The 22,639-nt window shown below is 42.6% G+C and overlaps 1 protein-coding gene across 3 annotated transcripts in view; it reads left to right on the top strand.

Annotated features, from left to right (window-relative positions):
- TFAP2D (transcription factor AP-2 delta) overlaps window positions 1-12,622 on the top strand; it is a 35,120-nt gene extending 22,498 nt beyond the window's left edge. For all 3 annotated transcript variants that reach the window (XM_072143773.1, XM_072143775.1, XM_072143774.1), the window contains exons 4-8: window positions 1,907-2,072; window positions 4,324-4,442; window positions 6,438-6,579; window positions 7,992-8,105; window positions 11,989-12,622. In XM_072143773.1, coding sequence (XP_071999874.1) covers window positions 1,907-2,072; window positions 4,324-4,442; window positions 6,438-6,579; window positions 7,992-8,105; window positions 11,989-12,208 — 761 coding nt within the window. In that variant the 3' untranslated portion in view covers window positions 12,209-12,622. The remainder of the gene's footprint in view (window positions 1-1,906; window positions 2,073-4,323; window positions 4,443-6,437; window positions 6,580-7,991; window positions 8,106-11,988) is intronic.
- Window positions 12,623-22,639: the final 10,017 nt, after the last annotated feature.

The following is a 22,639-nucleotide window of genomic DNA, read 5'->3' as shown; positions in this document are numbered from 1 at the left end:
GCTTCTCCTCTGCCTCTCCTCTCTGCTGCCTGGCTCATCCCTCTGTCTCCTGGCTTCTCCTCTGTTAGTCTCTCGACTGGTTCCCCATTTCACAACAAATTCAATTCAAAATACTGACCATGACCTACAAAGCCGTCCACACCCTGTCTCCTCCATATATCTCTGACCTCATCGGCCAATACCGTCCCACACGTAACCTCCGCTCATCACAGGACCTTCAGCTTTACTCTATTATCATCCGCTCTTCTGACACCCGCATCCAGGACTTCTCCCGTGCTCCCCCATCCTCTGGAAGTCTCTACCAAAATGTGTCAGACTGTCCCCCACCTTCTAATCATTCAAACGTAACCTGAAAACTGACCTGTTCAGGATCTACAACACACAATAACTGCTCTGCTCCCTCACCTCGTGTCTCCATCTACCTCCAATATACATTGTGAGCCCTCATGGGGTCCTCCTCCTACTTGTCTCCTGTAGTTTTATATTTGTACTTGCAAATATTTGTACATCTCATATCTATCTATCTATCTATCTATCTATCTATCTATCTATCTATCATCTATCTATCTATCTATCTATCTATCTATCTATCTATCTCATATCTATCTATCTATCTATCTATCTATCTATCTATCTATCATCTATCTATCTATCTATCTATCTATCTATCTATCTATCTATCATCTATCTATCTATCTATCTATCTCATATCTATCTATCTCATATCTATCTATCTCATATCTATCTATCTCATATCTATCTATCTCATATCTATCTATCTATCTATCTATCTATCTATCTATCTATCTATCATCTATCTATCTATCTATCTATCTATCTATCTATCTCATATCTATCTATCTCATATCTATCTATCTCATATCTATCTATCTATCTATCTATCTATCTATCTATCTATCTATCTATCTATCTATCATCTATCTATCTATCTATCTATCTATCTATCTCATATCTATCTATCTCATATCTATCTATCTCATATCTATCTATCTCATATCTATCTGTCTATCTATCTCATATCTATCTATCTATCTATCTATCTATCTATCTCATATCTATCTATCCATTTATCTATCTCATATCTATCTATCTATCTATCTATCTCATATCTATCTATCTATCTATCTATCTATCTATCTCATATCTATCTATCTATCTATCTATCTATCTATCTATCATCTATCTATCTATCTATCTATCTATCTATCATCTATCTATCTATCTATCTATCTATCTATCTATCTCATATCTATCTATCAATCTATCTCCTATCTATCTATCTATCTATCTATCTATCCATCTATCTATCTATCTATCTATCTATCTATCCATATCCTATCTATCCATCTATCTATCTATCTATCTATCTATCTATCTATCCATCTATCTCATATCTATCTATCTATCTATCTATCTATCTATCTATCTATCTCATATCTATCTATCTATCTATCTATCTATCTATCTATCTATCTATCTATCTCCTATCTGTCTATCTATCTATCTCATATCTATCTATCTATCTATCTATCTATCTATCTATCTATCTAACTATCATCTATTAATTTAGTTATCTATCTTTTAACCATCTAATCTTATAAAATTTGTTCTATTTCCTGAGCGTCTACTTAAATTAATCACATGAATCATTAAGAGGCCATTCAGGTGACAGAATCTTCTAGAGAATTACTAGTTACATGGTAACAAAGATATTAAGCCAATTTGACAGGACATAACCGGGGTGTTAATAATCATAGTCATCCATAGAAATAAGAAAAATCACAAGTTCCGGTGAATAAGATGTGGTTACAATGTATAAATATTGTCTATTTTCTCGCTGTATTTCTGTGCTGTTATAACCTTTGCCTTGTTCTTCTCCTCTCAGGGGGGACATGTGTAGTGAACACCACAGACCTCTTCTGCTCGGTCCCCGGCCGCCTCTCCTTACTAAGCTCCACGTCTAAGTACAAGGTCACCATAGCGGAAGTGAAGAGACGTCTCTCTCCTCCGGAATGTCTCAACGCTTCTCTCCTGGGTGGAATATTACGAAGGTAAATACAGGTCAATATTTCTATATTTGGATTTGCCAATTAGCTTCCAAGTTCTATGATATCGGTATTGAATATCTAGAGCGAAGCGGCTGTAGTTTACATCACGTGTTCTTTAAGAATCACCCCTTTAAATAATAAAAAATAATAAATATTATATATGTATTAAGCCATCATATTCCTCTTGGACATGTAATATAGATTCATATTTTTATATATAAATTTACATTTATTTATATTTTACATTTATATACGGTACAGAAATTGCCCCCTTTAGATTATCTTCCTGAAGCAATTGTCCATGGGCTTTTCGAGAGGGTAACCAGGTGACCCTTCTCTACTGGGTCTACAAGCCCTTATCGGAAATATTGGTCGTCTAGTTGATATAAATATATGATGTTAATTAGTGATGAGTGGACATATTCAAGCAGGGGGCGTGACTACAGGGGTAGAAGCCACTGCTGCTGCTATGGGGCCCACAGTTTCAGGGGGCCCCCACATGTGGGGGATTGAGTTTTCAATGGGTGTGTATATGCTGTATGTGTGGTGTGTATATATACTGGAAGTTTGTGCATATGCTGTGCGTCTGTATATAGTATTGTATTGTATTTATCTATTTATGTATTTGCTGTATGTGTGCATATGTGATGTGTATAAGCTGCATGTCTGTGTATATGATGCATGGGTGTATATGGTACTGTATGTATGTGTATATGCTGTATGTATGTATATAGAGTGTGTACAGTATATACTGTGTGTGATTGTAAGTTACATGTGTGAGTATACTAATATGTATATTTTTTAAGGGGGTAGAGGGGCTAAGTCTGCTATGGGGCACTGCCTCTCCTAGTTACACCCTTGTATTTAGGTTTTGGTTCAGGGGTTACCTGTGGGTGTACCGATGGTGGGTATTGCCCTTTAAATGCCTCAGGCAAAGCAGCGACATCATTGGGGAGGGACGACCATTGAGTAAGAGGTGACACACACCACAAGCATATGAAGAGTTAACACCTACATGCGAAGCCAGCACCGATCGCGGGTGTTACCGGTGGGGATTGAGTTAAACGTTAAACCCGAACTTCATACTTATGTTCATATTTGGGTACCCAAGCATTGTGGTTTGACTCGCTCATAACAAATGATAACCGGTGTCAGACTAGGATTCCTTGGGTCCACCAGATTTACGACTCTGAAGGTCCAACCTCCACCCAGCACATCCCTCTCTAGGGCATAGACCACACATTTTTGTTGTCTTTAACTGCATATCACGAGCCATTACATTGTTAGAGCCGAGACCACCAATGGATCCTCTGGTGACCCAGTCCAGAAGTGAAAATTTTTGGACAACTATTGAGACCAATGTACTACTTTATAGTTCTATATACCATGCCATAACATCTTTATCAAAAAAATATAGTGCTAAAAATATTTAAATTTGCCACTTTTTTTTACTATAATCTCACAAGTTATCGTCATTCCGTTAGTGAAATATTTGTATCTACCTTTCCAAAAGAGCTGAAGCTTACAGATATCTTGTGAATACGCTTTTTGTGATAGATATTTTGTTGTTGCCCGTAAGATTAAAAAATTAGGCCAATTTGAAGAAATTACAAGAAACTAAGATGAAAAAAAACACTATCTTGGTTTCTGAACCTCCACTGTCCCTATGACATCCACCAGTCTTCTCCTTCAGCTTCCATTCATTAACATGGTGGCTGTTGTCATTCAGTGGCCTTGGTGATCTTATACCACATGTCCCGGCCTATTATCAATGTGAAAGAGTCAACAAAGACCAGTGGGTACCAACATGTCCTACTTTTTACCATTTTGCTCCTCAGAGGTCATGAAAATTAGTTTAAGGCCAACATCTGCCCAGTCCTTCAATTTGAGTCCTTATAAAGCGACCCATGCAATTGCGTGGTACCAGTAGGAGATCGGGAAGGGGGCCCGGAATGGGTCAACCTTTAATAAAATGGATAGATTGGGGATAGAAGGATAAGCAGAAAGCTGAGCTGCATCCTCCTCCCAGTACGGTCTAGTGATATGGTAGAACAATATGGAATGTATCTGGCACTATTGATCCCCCATCCCCCTTTCCTGGGAACTTTTGAACCCATAAAAACCAAATCCCACCTTGTGTCTGTCCTAGGTCGTAAAAGGTTAACGAGAAAGACTCTAAAAAATGGATTCATTGTATTTGAAATATCTCAATTGTCAAGGATTGAGAATGACTTCCTTAAACATTTTTTTGCAGGGCAAAGTCAAAAAATGGGGGTCGATGCTTACGGGAGAAGTTGGACAGGCTGGGTCTGAACTTACCTGCAGGAAGGCGAAAAGCTGCTAATGTAACGCTGCTGACATCCTTAGTGGAAGGTAAGTGTGCCTCTGCTTCCCACCTACCCACAGCCGCACCACTTGGAATCAGATTAGCGATGCCATTCTCCGCTCCTCAAACAATTGTAAATCTTTGCAGTTGTTCAGAAGTTTCAGATCTGAAGAATACATCCCACTTGTCTTTGATCATTTTAGATGAAGTCACACAGTGTAGGAGCAGATAAAGTACCTGGATTGGAGTTATGCTTTCAGTCAGAGTGGGATGAAAGTGCATCCTCATATACCAGGCATTACAAACCCTCTGCCTTTTATTCCCATGAATGTTCGGAAGAGCTGATCAAATCGAGCCTGGTCTTTCTTCTGAGGTCTTAAGAGATCTTACAAATATACTTCTAATAATTTCTCTTCATTGATTCTCTTGTCTTAAAAAATCACTTTACAGTAAGAATCTTTCATTGTAATGGATATTTCTATGGTAGAGTTGAGTCATCCCTAGATTTTAGGATTGGAGATTTGGTAGTTTTGCCCCTAAAGAGGAAGCAAGATTCCCTAATGAGCTGGTAATCTCATGGGCCATGGGGTGGTTTTCCATGTGCCAGTGTAGATGTAATGGGAAGCCACCAATCACCAATGATATGAATTCTGCTCCTGTCTAGAACTATCAGAGAAAAAGGGACCTTTAGCCATCTAATGGACTCAACTTAAATGTGTCACCTTACCCCCTCCTAATATGAAGAATAGCCAATGGGGCTCATTTACTAAGGGTCCAAATCGCGCATTTTCGTCGGGTTTCCCGTTTTCTTCCGATTTGCGCGGAATTGCCCTGGGATTTTGGCGCACACGATCGAATTGTGGCGCATCAGCGCCGGCTTTCACGTGACAGAAACCAGGGTGCATGGCCGTCGGAAAACTTGACGGATTCGGAAAAAAAGCGGAATTTAAAAAAAAAGTTGTGTCGCAAGATTAGCACTCACATACACCGAGACGGAGAAGGTGAACTCCGGTGGACTTCAGCGCAGCAGCGACACTTAGTGGATATCAGGCGCACGACCTTAGGGAATCTCGGCAGAACCCGAATCAGCGTCGGAGAACGCGGCGCTGGATCCCAACTGGACCGGGTAAGTAAATCTGCTCCAATATGTTCAATATGCTGTAAAATTAGTCATATCCTATCACCTAACTGATTATGGTCAGCTTGCCCAACTAGAGTACTCAATGGGCCCAGGATTTAACACAATAATGTTCCATGGGTGTTTATGGAGGACAGGCCTCCAGAAGTCTAATACAGTACAAAGATCTGTTTCCAAAGTGCTGATGGCAAATAAGCCCCCAAAAGTCCAGTAGGTTACAGACCCTCAGAAGTCCACTAGCATAATAAGATTTTTTTCCCCTGGTGTTGATGAAGGGTAGGCCCTTAGAAGTCCACTAGTATACTAAGATCTGTTCCCCAGGTATTAATGGAGAGTAGGTTCCCAGGAGTCCTCTGGAGTACTATGGTTTGTTTCCCAGGTGTTGATGGAGGGTGGGCCCTCAGAAGTTCTCCGAGTTACTAAGGTCTGTTTCCAGCTGCCCCCCCCCAAATTAAGATTATTTTCAAGTGTTGCACAACCATGAATCTTCCCTCCTGTATATATATCCAAATCATAGCTTTTCCAGTAGAATGATATTGGCTCATCTATAGGATCAGTGGTGGTCCGACACTTGAGACACCTAGAACTGTAGATAAGCTCCTATTAACGTGTATATCAGGCAATCTCTAGATTGTTCATGATTATAGTCTTTAAACAGACTGGGCCATCATGTACGGACACTTTTCCCAAAATGAGATGATTCAAACCAAATAGGATTCTTAAGTTCTTAAGAGGCTCAAAGACGCTGTGAGGGACTGTGGAGCTGTAATACAGCAGTGCAAGGACACAACTCCAGTGCACATCGAGAAGAAACAATTTTGGAATACTTCACAGTAATTTTTAGTTGTGTTTTTTTTTTTTGCATAACCTTGTCTCATTACACCAATTCTATGACTCCCTGTAGGAGAGGCTCTGCATTTAGCCCGAGATTTTGGATACACTTGTGAGACAGAATTTCCAGCAAAAGCTGTTGGGGAACATCTGGCCAGGCAACACATGGAACAGAAGGAGCAGACCGCAAGGAAAAAGATGATACTTGCCACAAAGTAAGTAACTGGGTTTTTAAATATTTTTGGCTATTTATGTATTTTTTGTGGTGGTTTTATGAGCTTTTTAGCACTTTTATGGTTTGTGGGAAGTCCGGCATATGGATGTCGTAAAGGCAACTTGGAACCATCTCTGAACTCTAAGTAAGAACAGTTCCCTGCCTCTGTACTATGTGGTTGGCCATCTATTTCCATGGTTGGCACACAACACTACATTTCCACTACAGCAAACTCTTGACTAGCCTGGTTTACCTTCTCTAAGCCCTGTTGAGCCACCTATCTTCTGCTGGAGAACCTCATGTGGTTGTAGACCCTTGATGTTAGACATGGACATGTTGGATCCTCTACGGTGAGAGATGCTTATCATAGAAATTTATCTCTTTAGTTAAAGGACTTTGCCTTTCCCCGAAAGTCCTATGTGGTCCCTTGTGTGTACTTCTTGCTAGACTGGTAGTTGTGGTGGTCGTATGACCACTACCACCGAGCAGCAGTCACAGGAGGGAGAATGGTGCGGTAACCGCTAAATCTCACTGTTCTCTCTTCTATGATCTCTAAGGCCACTGATGGCCGACAGCTGCCACGTCGATGCCCACATTTCTGTCCCACCAGGAATATACACCAGGACACTAGTGGCTGAACAATGATAATGGGTACATCTAATTGCATTTTATTATTTTATCTTCTCCCTGCCGTGGCCTGAAGGAGTGGTGAAGGTGTGCAGTAGTGTAAATACAGTTGTGCAACCTGGGATCATATTTTCCAAGGATTAGTATTGGTCTGTTGTCAGATATTTGGGGATCACTGGTCTAATGTGTCCACCTAACTGTCCTGATATTCAGGGAATTGGCTTTATCTAAATTAGTCACTGGGGTGTCTGACAGTGACTTATTTTCCCCTTCTGGATTTCAGACTCACTAAAGATGCGTATGGTCTTATTGGGTGAAAATGATATACATGTTGTAACTTGTTGAGATGTTCTCCTTAAAGGAGTGTTCCCCTCTTAATGAAGCTACCTATCCTATCCGGCTCTATTGTGCAGGATTTCGGAGTTCTTCTTTCTGGCCCAGTCACTTCTTTATGTTAGGTTTCCTATTGACCCCATCTGCAGTCCAGTAGAGGTGTTCAAACTTCTGCTTGATGTTTAGATGCTGGCAAGGTGTTTGGGAAAGTGTATTGACACAGCATGGAGCATGTGCAGTACATGTCCTCAGCAGAAGATGGATGACTATGTCTTATAGTCTTCCCACTAAACCAGCAAGGGAACATCTTTAAGTTCTTCCTTATTTTAGTTTTACACTATGAAGCTTCCTCAGATTTCCCCACTGTTTATTAATGCTTGTACAGTGATATTTTTATATGATTTTTTTGTTATTTCCACAATATATTGATCCTCATGCATGTTATATTTTTAGACAAATCTGTAAAGAATTTCAGGACCTTCTCAGTCAAGACCGGTCACCGCTGGGCTCTTCCAGACCAACACCAATTCTAGATCTTGATATCCAGAGACACTTAACGCATTTTAGGTACGTAACTCCCTTTGTAGCTTTTCAAGGTTCCCATGATGTCGCTTTTCAAGTACGCCTTTACCTGCACCTTGTGCCTTATGTATCTTTATTTTTCAGATGTTCTGTGCTACTTTTAAACTCCCATGACCGGTGTTGGGTGTTACGGGTGGGTGTTGGCTGCACCCATGACAGGCCTGGAGTCTGTAGAAAGCTCTAGGCCTGTCATTCAGTGTGATCTGTAACAGTGTGCTGGTGGCACACTGAAACAGATCAGTATGCAGTTCACACTATACTTCAATGCAAACACTAGGAGAAAAAGAAGTGTGCTACTGAGGACCAAAACATAAAGCAAAATAATCTTTATTAAACAATTCATGAAATACACAACTCCACATAGATTAAAATCAATTAAAAATGCCAAGAAAACACAGGATAGAGAGAGTACAGTGATCCAACTTCATCCAATCAATACTGCAGTAATGCAGTATATGGAGTATATAGGAGTGAACAGACCCCCAGGTAAGGGTACCCAAGCCCAACTTTTGTTACAAGTTTGTCAAACTCAGCAAACCCGCTCATCACTACTGAAGTACTGCCACAGGAGCCACATAGACATAGAGTGGACTCCATGGACCGCCATTTCTTAACCAGACCCCCACTAATCAGATTGTTATCCTCTTTCAAACTTTTAAGAATTCAAATAGGTTCCAGAAAGCATAGAAAACTCTTAAACACAAAACACGACTTAAAAATTGCTGCGAGCCTGAACAGTAAAATAATTACCATCAAAAAAATCTTTAAAAATTAAAAAAAAAAAAAAAGATCATAAAGACAAAGTCTAGTAGCACGGAGCTACTTTGACTGTACTAACCTGTACGGCATCAGGGCTTATGTAGGACAAAGGGTTTGATAAGTAATTCATGGTCTGTATGTATCCTTCACAGTAATCCATGTTCTGACAGAAACTTCTCAAGGTAAAAATTTCCATTCCGATGCCCAGGGGTTGCATGATTAGACAAGAACATCCCAGCTTATGTAGAGAGGATCCATTCAACGCATATTCTATTCAAAGCGATACAGAACACTGATATTATTTCAAATGATTTTTTTTAATATATTTTTTGAGCAATTATGGACCATCTGCTAAAAAAAAAAAAAAAAAAAATTAAAATAAAATATTCTGTGTATAACATGAGTTAAATGAGCTTTTTCCTTGTAATGGTTTTCCCAGTAGAATTTCGGAATATTCTTGTGCAATAAATTGATTTTGATGCAATTTCATGTCATGACTTCAAGGTTTTTTTTCATATTTTACCTCTCTATAAATCTTAACATGAAACGGAATGTGTCACCAATTTATGTTTGGAGTCATTAAAACCAGAACAAAATGTATCAGTTTTTATTGTCTATCTGCTGGTGATTATCTATATAGAGGTCATTGTACAGGGAGGGGGAGGAGATAAGCTGTGACATCATCTATTGTCAGTAGTGATGTAATGATGGGTCAGTGTTATCTATATAGAGATCATTGTACAGGGAAGGGGAGGAGATAAGCTGTGACATCATCTATTGTCAGTAGTGATGTAATGATGGGTCAGTGTTATCTATATAGAGGCCATTGTACAGGGAGGAGGAGGAGATAAGCTGTGACATCATCTATTGTCAGTAGTGATGTAATGATGGGTCAGTGTTATCTATATAGAGGTGATTGTACAGGGAGGAGGAGGAGATAAGCTGTGACATCATCTATTGTCAGTAGTGATGTAATTATGGGCCAGTTATCTATATAGAGGTTATTGTACAGGGAGGGGGAGGAGATAAGCTGTGACATCATCTATTGTCAGTAGTGATGTAATTATGGGCCAGTTATCTATATAGAGGTTATTGTACAGGGAGGAGGAGATAAGCTGTGACATCATCTATTGTAAGTAGTGATGTAATGATGGGTCAGTGTTATCTATATAGAGGTCATTGTACAGGGAGAGGGAGGAGATAAGCAATGACATCATCTATTATCAGTAGTGATGTAATGATGGGTCAGTGTTATCTATATAGAGGTCATTGTACAGGGAGGGGGAGAAGTTAAGCTGTGACATCATCTATTGTCAATAGCGATGTAATGATGGGTCAGTGTTATCTATATAGAGGCCATTGTACAGGGAGGAGGAGGAGATAAGCTGTGACATCATCTATTGTCAGTAGTGATGTAATGATGGGTCAGTGTTATCTATATAGAGGTGATTGTACAGGGAGGGGGAGGGGATAAGCTGTGACATCATCTATTGTCAGTAATAATGTAATGATGGGTCAGTGTTATCTATATAGAGGTCATTGTACAGGGAGGAGATAAGCTGTGACATCATCTATTGTCAGTAGTGATGTAATGATGGGTCAGTGTTATCTATATAGAGGTCATTGTACAGGGAGGGGGAGGAGATAAGCTGTGACATCATCTATTGTCAGTAGTGATGTAATGATGGGTCAGTGTTATCTATATAGAGGTCATTGTACAGGGAGGAGGAGGAGATAAGCTGTGACATCATCTATTGTCAGTAGTGATGTAATGATGGGTCAGTGTTATCTATATAGAGGTCATTGTACAGGGAGGAGGAGGAGATAAGCTGTGACATCATCTATTGTCAGTAGTGATGTAATGATGGGTCAGTGTTATCTATATAGAGATCATTGTACAGGGAAGGGGAGGAGATAAGCTGTGACATCATCTATTGTCAGTAGTGATGTAATGATGGGTCAGTGTTATCTACATAGAGGTCATTGTGCAGGGAGGGGGAGGGGATATGCTGTGACATCATCTATTGTCAGTAGTGATGTAATGATGGGTCAGTGTTATCTATATAGAGGTCATTGTACAGGGAGGGGGAGAAGTTAAGCTGTGACATCATCTATTGTCAATAGTGATGTAATGATGGGTCAGTGTTATCTATATAGAGGCCATTGTACAGGGAGGAGGAGGAGATAAGCTGTGACATCATCTATTGTCAGTAGTGATGTAATGATGGGTCAGTGTTATCTATATAGAGGTGATTGTACAGGGAGGGGGAGGGGATACGTTGTGACATCATCTATTGTCAGTAGTGATGTAATGATGGGTCAGTGTTATCTATATAGAGGTCATTGTACAGGGAGGGGGAGGAGATAAGCTGTGACATCATCTATTGTCAGTAGTGATGTAATGATGGGTCAGTGTTATCTATATAGAGGTCATTGTACAGGGAGGGGGAGGAGATAAGCTGTGACATCATCTATTGTCAGTAGTGATGTAATGATGGGTCAGTGTTATCTATATAGAGGTCATTGTACAAGGAGGGGGAGGAGATAAGCTGTGACATCATCTATTGTCAGTAGGGATGTAATGATGGGTCAGTGTTATCTACATAGAGGTCATTGTACAGGAGGAGGAGATAAGCTGTGACATCATCTATTGTCAGTAGTGATGTAGTGATGGGTCAGTGTTATCTTTATAGAGGTCATTGTACAGGGAGGGGGAGGAGATAAGTTGTGACATCATCTATTGTCAGTAGTGATGTAATGATGGATCAGTGTTATCTATATAGAGGTTATTGTACAGGGAGGCGGAGGAGATAAGCTGTGACATCATCTATTGTCAGTAGTGATGTAATGATGGGTCAGTGTTATCTATATAGAGGTCATTGTACAGGGAGGGGGAGGAGATAAGCTGTGACATCATCTATTGTCAGTAGTGATGTAATGATGGGTCAGTGTTATCTATATAGAGGTCATTGTACAGGGAGGAGTAGATAAGCTGTGACATCATCTATTGTCAATAGTGACTTGGAAAAGTTGTTCAAAAATGTTTAAAGTATATTTTTAACGAAAAAACTTGTGTCCCACTATTTATCATGTGACTTTTTTGTTGCAGTTTGATCACTCATGGTTTCGGGACTCCGGCCATTTGCGCGGCTCTTAGCACCTTTCAAACGGTTCTTAGTGAGATGCTGAATTATTTGGAGAAACACACGACGAATAAATCTGGGGGGGTGTCGGAAAGCAGCCAAGGAAACAACAACTCAGAAAAGGGGAACCTGCGGAAATCATCAGACCTCGTCGTAAAAGACGCCAAGACGGAAAAGACTGACTAGCTGGGCCTGATCTCCTTCAGAGTTTTTTTGTTGCTGCTGACTATTTTTTTCTAAAAAAAAAAACTGTATATCTTGTTAGGTTGGACTATTTACAAGGGACCAAAATCACCTACTTTTTGAACATTGTAAATTCTGTGAATTTTTTCACCTTTTTAGTTGATTTATAAATTCTTCAAAAATTCCTATATATAATGCAGTCACTGATGTTACCTCCGACAGGGGTCACTACAACAGATGAGTTTCCGATAAGGGGGAAAAAAATTTCTGGTTTTGTTTTTGAATTTTTTTTTCACATCTTTTGTTTTTTTTTATTCGACGTGAGCTGTTTTTTTGGTATGGAAAAAAAAAAGAAAAGGAAGCAAAGCACCATATTGAGATGACTTATAGAGGATAATAAAATGGAAAGCAATTAAATTTTACTATGTTTTATGTGTATTGCATTGCGTTAAAAATCTTTTTGTTTGGGTTATTTGCTCATCGAGAACGAGGAGAAGATGTTTTCAATTTAAAGTAAATCTGCTTTCCTAAAATTGTAAAAGTGTAGATTAATTTTGATTTTTTTTTTTTTTTTTTGCAAATTAAAGGGGTGGTTACACCAACGATATTCCTCCCCTATCTATAAGACAGAGGGTTAGAGTCTGATAGCTTGGGGTACAACCACTGTGACCCCCCAGTGATCACTAGAGTAGAGTCCTGCAAGTGATCTACGTAAATGGAGCATCATGGGGGTGTACAAGTTCCTCAAGGGAATGGCCAGGTTTTACTATTCCGAGGATTGGCCAACAGTAATTGATCATGGAAGGTCCAACACCCACCGATCCCTCATTGATTTACTGTTCCCTACAGCCCCGATTCCCATTCACTTGCAACGGGAGGCTGGGCGTGACCATTAACATCGTTTTCCAATGTAATGCACCATACATCCAATCAGGCTCATAGCAGGACATGTGATACATGTATAATGGCTGGAGGCTGATGGAGATAGCCGATAGAGATCAAAGGAGAAGCCCGCACATGCACTGGTTGCCCCGGTTATCTCGGGTGCATCAGGGCTACAACAAACCCCTCCTCTCGTGATCCATGAACCCCTCCTCTTGAACCCCTGTTCTTGTGATTTATGAACCCCTCCTCTCCTGATCCATGAACCCCTGTTCTTGTGATCCATGAACCCCTGTTCTCATGATCCATGAACCCCTGTTCTCGTGATCCATAAACCCCTGTTCTCGTGATTTATGAACCCATGTTCTCATGATCCATGAACCCCTGTTCTCGTGATCCATGAACTCCTGTTCTTGTGACCCATGAACCCCTGTTCTCGTGATCCACGAACCCCTGTTCTCGTGATTTATGAACCCCTGTTTTTGTGATCCATGAACCCCTGTTCTCGTGATCCATGAACTCCTGTTCTTGTGACCCATGAACCCCTGTTCTCGTGATTTATGAACCCATGTTCTCATGATCCATGAACCCCTGTTCTCGTGATCCATAAACCCCTGTTCTCGTGATTTATGAACTCATGTTCTCATGATCCATGAACCCCTGTTCTCGTGATCTATGAACCCCTGTTCTCGTGATCTATGAACCCCTGTTCTCGTGATTTATGAACCCCTCTTCTTGTGTTCCGTGGGGGTCCCGTCATTCAGACTCTCCTGTGGAAAAGACCCAACTTGTTAGAAGCAGAGAGCCCCTTTATGGTTCAGGTTCCCTCGAACTCTCAACTCCACTAGTAACACCCGTGATCAGGTGTTACCCTTTAAATGCCACAGGCAAAGCGCACTGGGGTTTAAACATGCAAAGTGCTGCTCCATTTCATGTTTGTGGACATACCTCCAAACAATGAAAAAATTCAAAGAGGGAGACCTATGGTGCCTATATTATATAACTCTTGTGACACCCACAATGTATAATTCACCTTCAGTAACCACAAAATTGTGTACAGCCCCCGTCCTGTCCTACCCCACCATGTATAAAATCCCACCTATACTGTTTAATCCCCTTTTCTCACTGTATAATCCCATTGCTCTGTGGATACTTATTAAAATGCCTCTTAATGGGACCCAAATAATAATATTGCCCCCTTCCTCTAGCCCCTAACTTATAATACCCCCAACACACATATGCCCCCTTTTCTGTAGCCCTCTCCACTTATATAGCCAGATCATAGAGGGAATTGTGAAGCCACATAAAGGCTGCAGAGTTCTCTTCATCCCTTCCTGCCTTCGTCTCTTAATAGACGATAGAAAGATGGAGTTGGATACTGATTGATGAACAGTCCATAAGAGGAGGATGGTGGAGAGCAGTATGTATGATATGGGGGTCTTGAGGGACAGTTTATGAGAGATAGGGACCATAGGACACAAGGGAAACAACTAAAGATGGGTCATAGAGAGACTTCTGTGCAACAGATAGGACAAAGGGAGCAATCTGTGTGAGGGGGGATCTGGAAAGTGGTTTTTTCATGGAACAGGGTATGGGGGCATTGTTTTAATTATGTGAAGGATAAGACTGTAGGAGAAATGGAGGCATGGAAAGAAGTCTGGGAATGAGCATGGGGATTAGGGAGCAATCGGTAAGAGAGAATAGAGCGGCCTGTGCTAAAGATCAGGGTTCTGCTACCGGATCGACTCTGGAGCCCAGGGAGGAACGTTGCGTAACCTATTTTATACCAAGTATGCAATTTAAAGGGGATGTCCCAGAATTACTATCAATGGCCTATCCACAGGATACTGCCTGTAGTCAGCCCTCGCAATCAAACTTTATTTGTATATGTCCCCCATTACATAGGGAATAGCATGACGCTATATACATAAAGAGTATAGCTTTATAATCAAATATCCATGACATGTAGAAGCTTGTTGTGAAAGATTGTCATTGTCATGGCTGCATCAGGTACAGGTGCTCCTCCTGCTCTATAACATTCTGATATAACAAGAGAAGAAGAAGATATCCACAGCTCACCAATGTTGCCTAATGTTTCCTCGTTTCGTCCACAATGTGAACGGTGCCCGGAAAAAAATTATGAAATCCTATGACGACTTAGGTAGATGACGCATAGTAAATATATTAAAGAACCGGCACTCGTGTTATATTCTTTAAAGTTTATATCCTTTGGTGCATGCTTTTAAAAAAAGAGGAAAATACAAAAAATACATAAAACAAGAAGAGCACGAAAGCTCACTAGTAAAAACCTGCAGCAGACCTACGTGTTTGGGACATTACAGTATGTTGTTCTTCGTCATGATCTATAACATTCTGGCTACAGACGAACTATGTACAATCTGCTCAGCTCCTCCTGCTCTATAACATGCTGCTTGCAGATAGGACACTATGTATAATCTGCTCAGCTCCTCCTACTCTATAACATGCTGCCTGAAGATAGGACACTATGTATAATCTGCTCAGCTCCTCCTACTCTATAACATGCTGCCTGAAGATAGGACACTATGTACAATTTGCTCAGCTCCTCCTGCTCTATAAAATGCTGCCTGCAGATAGGACACTATGTACAATTTGCTCAGCTCCTCCTGCTCTATAAAATGCTGCCTGCAGATAGGACACTATGTACAATCTGCTCAGCTCCTCCTGCTCTATAACATGCTGCCTGCAGATAGGACACTATATACAATCTGCTCAGCTTCTCCTGCTCTATAACATGCTGCCTGCAGATAGGACACTATGTACAATCTTCTCAGCTCCTCCTGCTCTATAACATGCTGCCTGCAGATAGGACACTATGTACAGTCTGCTCAGCTCCTCCTGCTCTATAGCATGCTGCCTGCAGATAGGACACTATGTACAATCTGCTCAGCTCCTCCTGCTCTATAACATGCTGCCTACAGATAGGACACCATGTACAGTCTGCTCAGCTTCTCCTGCTCTATAACATGCTGCCTGCAGATAGGACACTATGTACAATCGTCTCAGCTCCTCCTGCTCTAAAACATGCTGCCTGCAGATAGGACACTATGTACAATCTTCTCAGCTCCTCCTGCTCTAAAACATGCTGCCTGCAGATAGGACACTATGTACAATCTGCTCAGCTCCTCCTGCTCTATAACATGCTACCTGCAGATAGGACACTATGTACAGTCTGCTCAGCTCTTCCTGCTCTATGACATGCTGCCTGCAGATAGGACACTATGTATAATCTGCTCAGCTCCTCCTGCTCTATTACATGCTGCCTGCAGATAGGACACTATGTACAATCTGCTCAGCTCCTCCGCCTCTATAACATGCTGCCTGCAGATAGGACACTATGTACAGTCTGCTCAGCTCTTCCTGCTCTATAACATGCTGCCTGCAGATAGGACACTTTAGGGCAGATTTACTTACACGGTCCTGTCACGATCCCTGGTCTGCGTTCTACGAAAAGTATGAAGTCCGCCGCGATTCTTCAAGATGGTGCGTCCATTTTCCTGCATGTGTCGCTTCCCTTCTGAGGTCCGCCAGAGTTCACCTTCTTCTTCCCGATGCATGCGAGTACAATTTGAATTGTAAATCCCGCGCTTAGGCCGAATCAGTCGGGTTTTCCGTCGGCCACGCCTATGATCTGGGGGCGCGATTGGGCCAAAATTCCGATCGCGTGCACCAAAAACTCCACTTAAATGCGGCGCAAATCGGAAATAGTCGAGAAACCCGACGAAATTGCGCCATGCGGACCCTTAGTAAATGTGCCCCTATGTACAATCTACTCATCTCCTACTACTTTATAACATACTGCCTGCAGATAGGACCCTATGTACAATCTGCTCATTTGAGCCAAATAATGGAGGTTAAGGAGGAAGTGCAGGGAGTATTCTCATCTCAGCTTCTTCTTCTGGTTATACAGGCAGTCTTCTCCTGTTTGCTAACTGCAGGACCCTGGGGACTCTTCATACACCTTCTACTAGGGAAGGAGTGGATACATTTTATGTAACAAAAATGACAAAGCATTCTCCCTTAGACTTACATTGGATCCCCATAATATTCTATGACAGAAAGTTTCTAAAGAAGTAAACAACTTTCCAGACTGCACATGTCAATCTAAAGTCTGTTTTCCTCTCTGAAGCAATTTCTACTATAGCTGTGGGAAAATTAATGGCTTCTCTTCAGTTAGAGATATGTGGTCAAAAATATATATCAATGTTCATTAACCCTTTCTACAGGTCTATACAGATACAGTACTAATAAACAGTATGGGGCACATTTACTAAGAACAGTGCAGCCTATACTATATGCAGTGTCCTGTGTAGTATGCAGGGGGCGCCAGATTCAGGCACTGCACTCCACTGCACTGCTCCGACAGAGAGCACTCATTTTTTTTCTGGTGCACCTTTAACATGGGGCGTGCGACACACTTCTATTGCATGTTAAATGTGGAGCACGGTACAACTGTGCACCGGAGCGCCCCCTTCAGTGATGTTAACAAGGAGGTTCAGCTACCAGGGGGTCAGTTACTAGGATTGATAATAGGAAGAACTTCTGGAAATATTGGATCATAAAGTTGGCGCATGAGGGGACGCATCACGTCAAGGGTAACACTGCGGCAGCGAGACACTCAGCCAGAGGACTGAGAAAAGGAAAGGAGTGTAAGGACTGAAGGGTTAATGGGGGTGTCCTATGAATGACTTGTTCCCCCTATCCACATGGTCATAGGCGGTGAAGATCAGGCAGTTGGAGCACCCCCATAATATCAGGGTTTTACTAAGAGAATCCTGGTAATTCCTAAAACCCTGCTCCTGCTCTTCAGAGGATTTGGGGTTCAGTAGTTGAGTGAGGACTATGGTAGAAGGTGGCAGGTTGCACTTAGTCATAGTCTTGGTGCACACCCCAAATACAACTAGTCATAGTCCTGCTGCACACCCCACATACAACTGGTCATAGTCCTGGTGCACTCTCCACATACAACTAGTCATAGTCCTGGTGCACACCACACATACAACTGGTCATAGTCCTGGTGCACTCTCCACATACAACTAGTCATAGTCCTGGTGCACACCCCACACATATAACTAGTCATAGTCCTGGTGCACAACCCACATACAACTGGTCATAGTCCTGCTGCACACCCCACATACAACTGGTCTTAGTCCTGGTGCACACCCCACATACAACTAGTCATAGTCCTGGTGCACTCTCCACATACAACTAGTCATAGTCCTGGTGCACACCCCACACATATAACTAGTCATAGTCCTGGTGCACAACCCACATACAACTAGTCATAGTCCTGCTGCACACCCCACATACAACTGGTCATAGTCCTGGTGCACACCCCACATACAACTAGTCATAGTCCTGGTGCACTCTCCACATACAACTAGTCATAGTCCTGGTGCACACCCCACACATATAACTAGTCATAGTCCTGGTGCACAACCCACATACAACTAGTCATAGTCCTGCTGCACACCCCACATACAACTGGTCATAGTCCTGCTGCACACCCCACATACAACTGGTCATAGTCCTGGTGCACTCTCCACATACAACTAGTCATAGTCCTGGTGCACACCCCACACATATAACTAGTCATAGTCCTGGTGCACAACCCACATACAACTAGTCATAGTCCTGGTGCACACCCCACATACAACTAGTCATAGTCCTGGTGCACACCCCACATACAACTAGTCATAGTCCTGGTGCACACCCCACATACAACTAGTCATAGTCCTGGTGCACACCCCACATACAACTAGTCATAGTCCTGGTGCACACCCCACATACAACTAGCCATAGTCCTGGTGCACACCCCACACATACAACTAGTCATAGTCCTGGTGGACATCCCACGTACAACTAGTCCTAGTCCTAGTGCACACACACCCCACATACAACTGGTCATAGTCCTGGTGCACTCCCCATATACAACTAGTCATAGTCTTGGTACACACCCCACATACAACTAGTCGTAGTCCTGGTGCACACCCCACATACAACTAGTCATACTCCTGGTGCACACCCCACATACAACTAGTCGTAGTCCTGGTGCACACCCCACACATACAACTAGTCATAATCTTGGTGCACACACAACTAGTCATAGTCCTGGTGCACACCCCACACATATAACTTGTCATAGTCCTGGTGCACACCCCACACATACAACCATTTATAGTCCTGGTGCACACCCCACATACAACTAGTCATAGTCCTGGTGCACACCCCACATACAACTAGTCATAGTCCTGGTGCACACCCCACATACAAATAGTCATAGTCCTGGTGGACATCCCACATACAACTAGTCATAGTCCTGGTGCACACCCCACATACAACTAGTCATAGTCCTAGTGCACACACACCCCACATACAACTAGTCATAGTCCTGGTGCACACCCCACATACAACTAGTCCTAGTCCTAGTGCACACACACCCCACATACAACTAGTCATAGTCCTGGTGCACACCCCACATACAACTAGTTATAGTCCTGGTGCACACCCCACATACAACTAGTCATAGTCCTGGTGCACACCCCACATACAACTAGTCATAGTCCTGGTGCACACCCCACATACAACTAGTCATAGTCCGGGTGCACACCCCACATACAACTAGTCATAGTCCTGGTGCACACCCCACATACAACTAGTCATAGTCCTGGTGCACACCCCACATACAACTAGTCATAGTCCTGGTGCACTCTCCACATACAACTAGTCATAGTCCTGGTGCACACCCCACACAAATAACTAGTCATAGTCCTGGTGCACAACCCACATACAACTAGTCATAGTCCTGGTGCACATCCCACATACAACTAGTCATAGTCCTGGTGCACACCCCACATACAACTAGTCATAGTCCTGGTGCACTCTCCACATACAACTAGTCATAGTCCTGGTGCACACCCCACACATATAACTAGTCATAGTCCTGGTGCACAACCCACATACAACTAGTCATAGTCCTGGTGCACACCCCACATACAACTAGTCATAGTCCTGGTGCACACCCCACATACAACTAGTCATAGTCCTGGTGCACACCCCACATACAACTAGCCATAGTCCTGGTGCACACCCCACACATACAACTAGTCATAGTCCTGGTGGACATCCCACATACAACTGGTCATAGTCCTGGTGCACACCCCACATACAACTGGTCATAGTCCTGGTGCACTCCCCATATACAACTAGTCATAGTCTTCGTACACATCCCACATACAACTAGTCGTAGTCCTGGTGCACACCCCACATACAACTAGTCATACTCCTGGTGCACACCCCACATACAACTAGTCGTAGTCCTGGTGCACACCCCACACATACAACTAGTCATAATCTTGGTGCACACACAACTAGTCATAGTCCTGGTGCACACCCCACACATATAACTTGTCATAGTCCTGGTGCACACCCCACACATACAACCATTTATTGTCCTGGTGCACACCCCACATACAACTAGTCATAGTCCTGGTGCACACCCCACATACAACTAGTCATAGTCCTGGTGCACACCCCACACATACAACTAGTCATAATCTTGGTGCACACCCCACACACATCTAGTCATAGTCCTGGTGCACACCCCACACATATAACTTGTCATAGTCCTGGTGCACACCCCACATACAACTAGTCATAGTCCTGGTGCACACCCCACATACAACTAGTCATAGTCCTGGTGCACACCCCACATACAACTAGTCATATTCCTGGTGCACTCCTCACATACAACTAGTCCTAGTCCTAGTGCACACACACCCCACATACAACTTGTCATAGTCCTGGTGCACTCCCCATATACAACTAGTCATAGTCTTGGTACACACCCCACATACAACTAGTCATAGTCCTAGTGCACACCCCACACATACAACCATTTATAGTCCTGGTGCACACCCCACATACAACTAGTCATAGTCCTGGTGCACACCCCACATACAACTAGTCATAGTCCTGGTGCACACCCCACACATACAACTAGTCATAATCTTGGTGCACACCCCACACACATCTAGTCATAGTCCTGGTGCACACCCCACACATATAACTTGTCATAGTCCTGGTGCACACCCCACATACAACTAGTCATAGTCCTGGTGCACACCCCACATACAACTAGTCATAGTCCTGGTGCACACCCCACATACAACTAGTCATATTCCTGGTGCACTCCTCACATACAACTAGTCCTAGTCCTAGTGCACACACACCCCACATACAACTTGTCATAGTCCTGGTGCACTCCCCATATACAACTAGTCATAGTCTTGGTACACACCCCACATACAACTAGTCATAGTCCTGGTGCACACCCCACATACAACTGGTCATAGTCTTGGTGCACACACCACATACAACTAGTCATAGTCCTGGTGCACACCCCACATACAACTAGTCATAGTCCTGGTGCACACCCCACATACAACTAGTCATAGTCCTGGTGCACACCACACATACAACTAGTCATAGTCCTGGTGCACAGCCAACATACAACTAGTCATAGTCCTGGTGCACACCCCACATACAACTAGTCATAGTCCTGGTGCACACCCCACATACAACTGGTCATAGTCCTGGTGCACACCCCACATACAACTGGTCATAGTCCTGGTGCACACCCCACATACAACTAGTCATAGTCCTGGTGCACACCCCACATACAACTAGTCATAGTCCTGGTGCACACCCCACATACAACTGGTCATAGTCCTGGTGCACACCCCACATACAACTAGTCATAGTCCTGGTGCACACACCACACATACAACTAGTCATAGTCCTGGTGCACACCCCACATACAACTAGTCATAGTCCTGGTGCACTCCTCACATACAACAAGTCATAGTCCTGGTGCACTCCTCACATCCAGAACCTATGAATCCTTTCTATACAGTACATGGAAACAATGTAATACAATATAATACAATGGACTACATGTGGATAGGCAGGGCTTACATGAAGTATTAGCGCCCCCAGCTGGTGACTTTAGGGAATGAAGGACAATATGTAAGAAGTGGTCAGTGACAGGTCTGCTGATAATATCTAGATAGATCTGATGATGATGATTGTGTAGTGATCAGTGATAAGCGTCTCTGCTGCTGACAGATGACCTTACAGGGAGGTCACCAGGATAGGGATGACATTTGGGCCTCAGTGTCTTCAGGAGATGAAAAATTATATTGACAATGAACAGAAAAGAATCCCCCAGCTCATCATAAATCCGGAGGAGTCCGGAGCCTCCCCTCTCAATACATCTCTTTTTTTAGGGAAAATCAGGATTATAAATGCCCCAAAGAGTTTTATAAGTGGTGACATCTCTCACTATCTATACTCTGTGTACAAAGCTACAAGAAGAAAGCAGCGCCCCCTGCAGGCCCAAAACAAGCCCCAAAAAAGGGACTCCCTACATTCCATGTTAAGTAGCAACGTTTCGGCAATGATAAATCTCTATTCCTTAAATGTATCTCATATCTATCTTTGTTTTATCTATCC

Source organism: Engystomops pustulosus, chromosome 3 (genome assembly GCF_040894005.1).
Source record: "Engystomops pustulosus chromosome 3, aEngPut4.maternal, whole genome shotgun sequence".
Taxonomy (NCBI): Eukaryota; Metazoa; Chordata; class Amphibia; order Anura; family Leptodactylidae; genus Engystomops; species Engystomops pustulosus.
The sequence above is the reverse complement of the archived record's forward strand: the minus strand, read 5'-3'. Positions and strand labels throughout refer to the sequence as shown.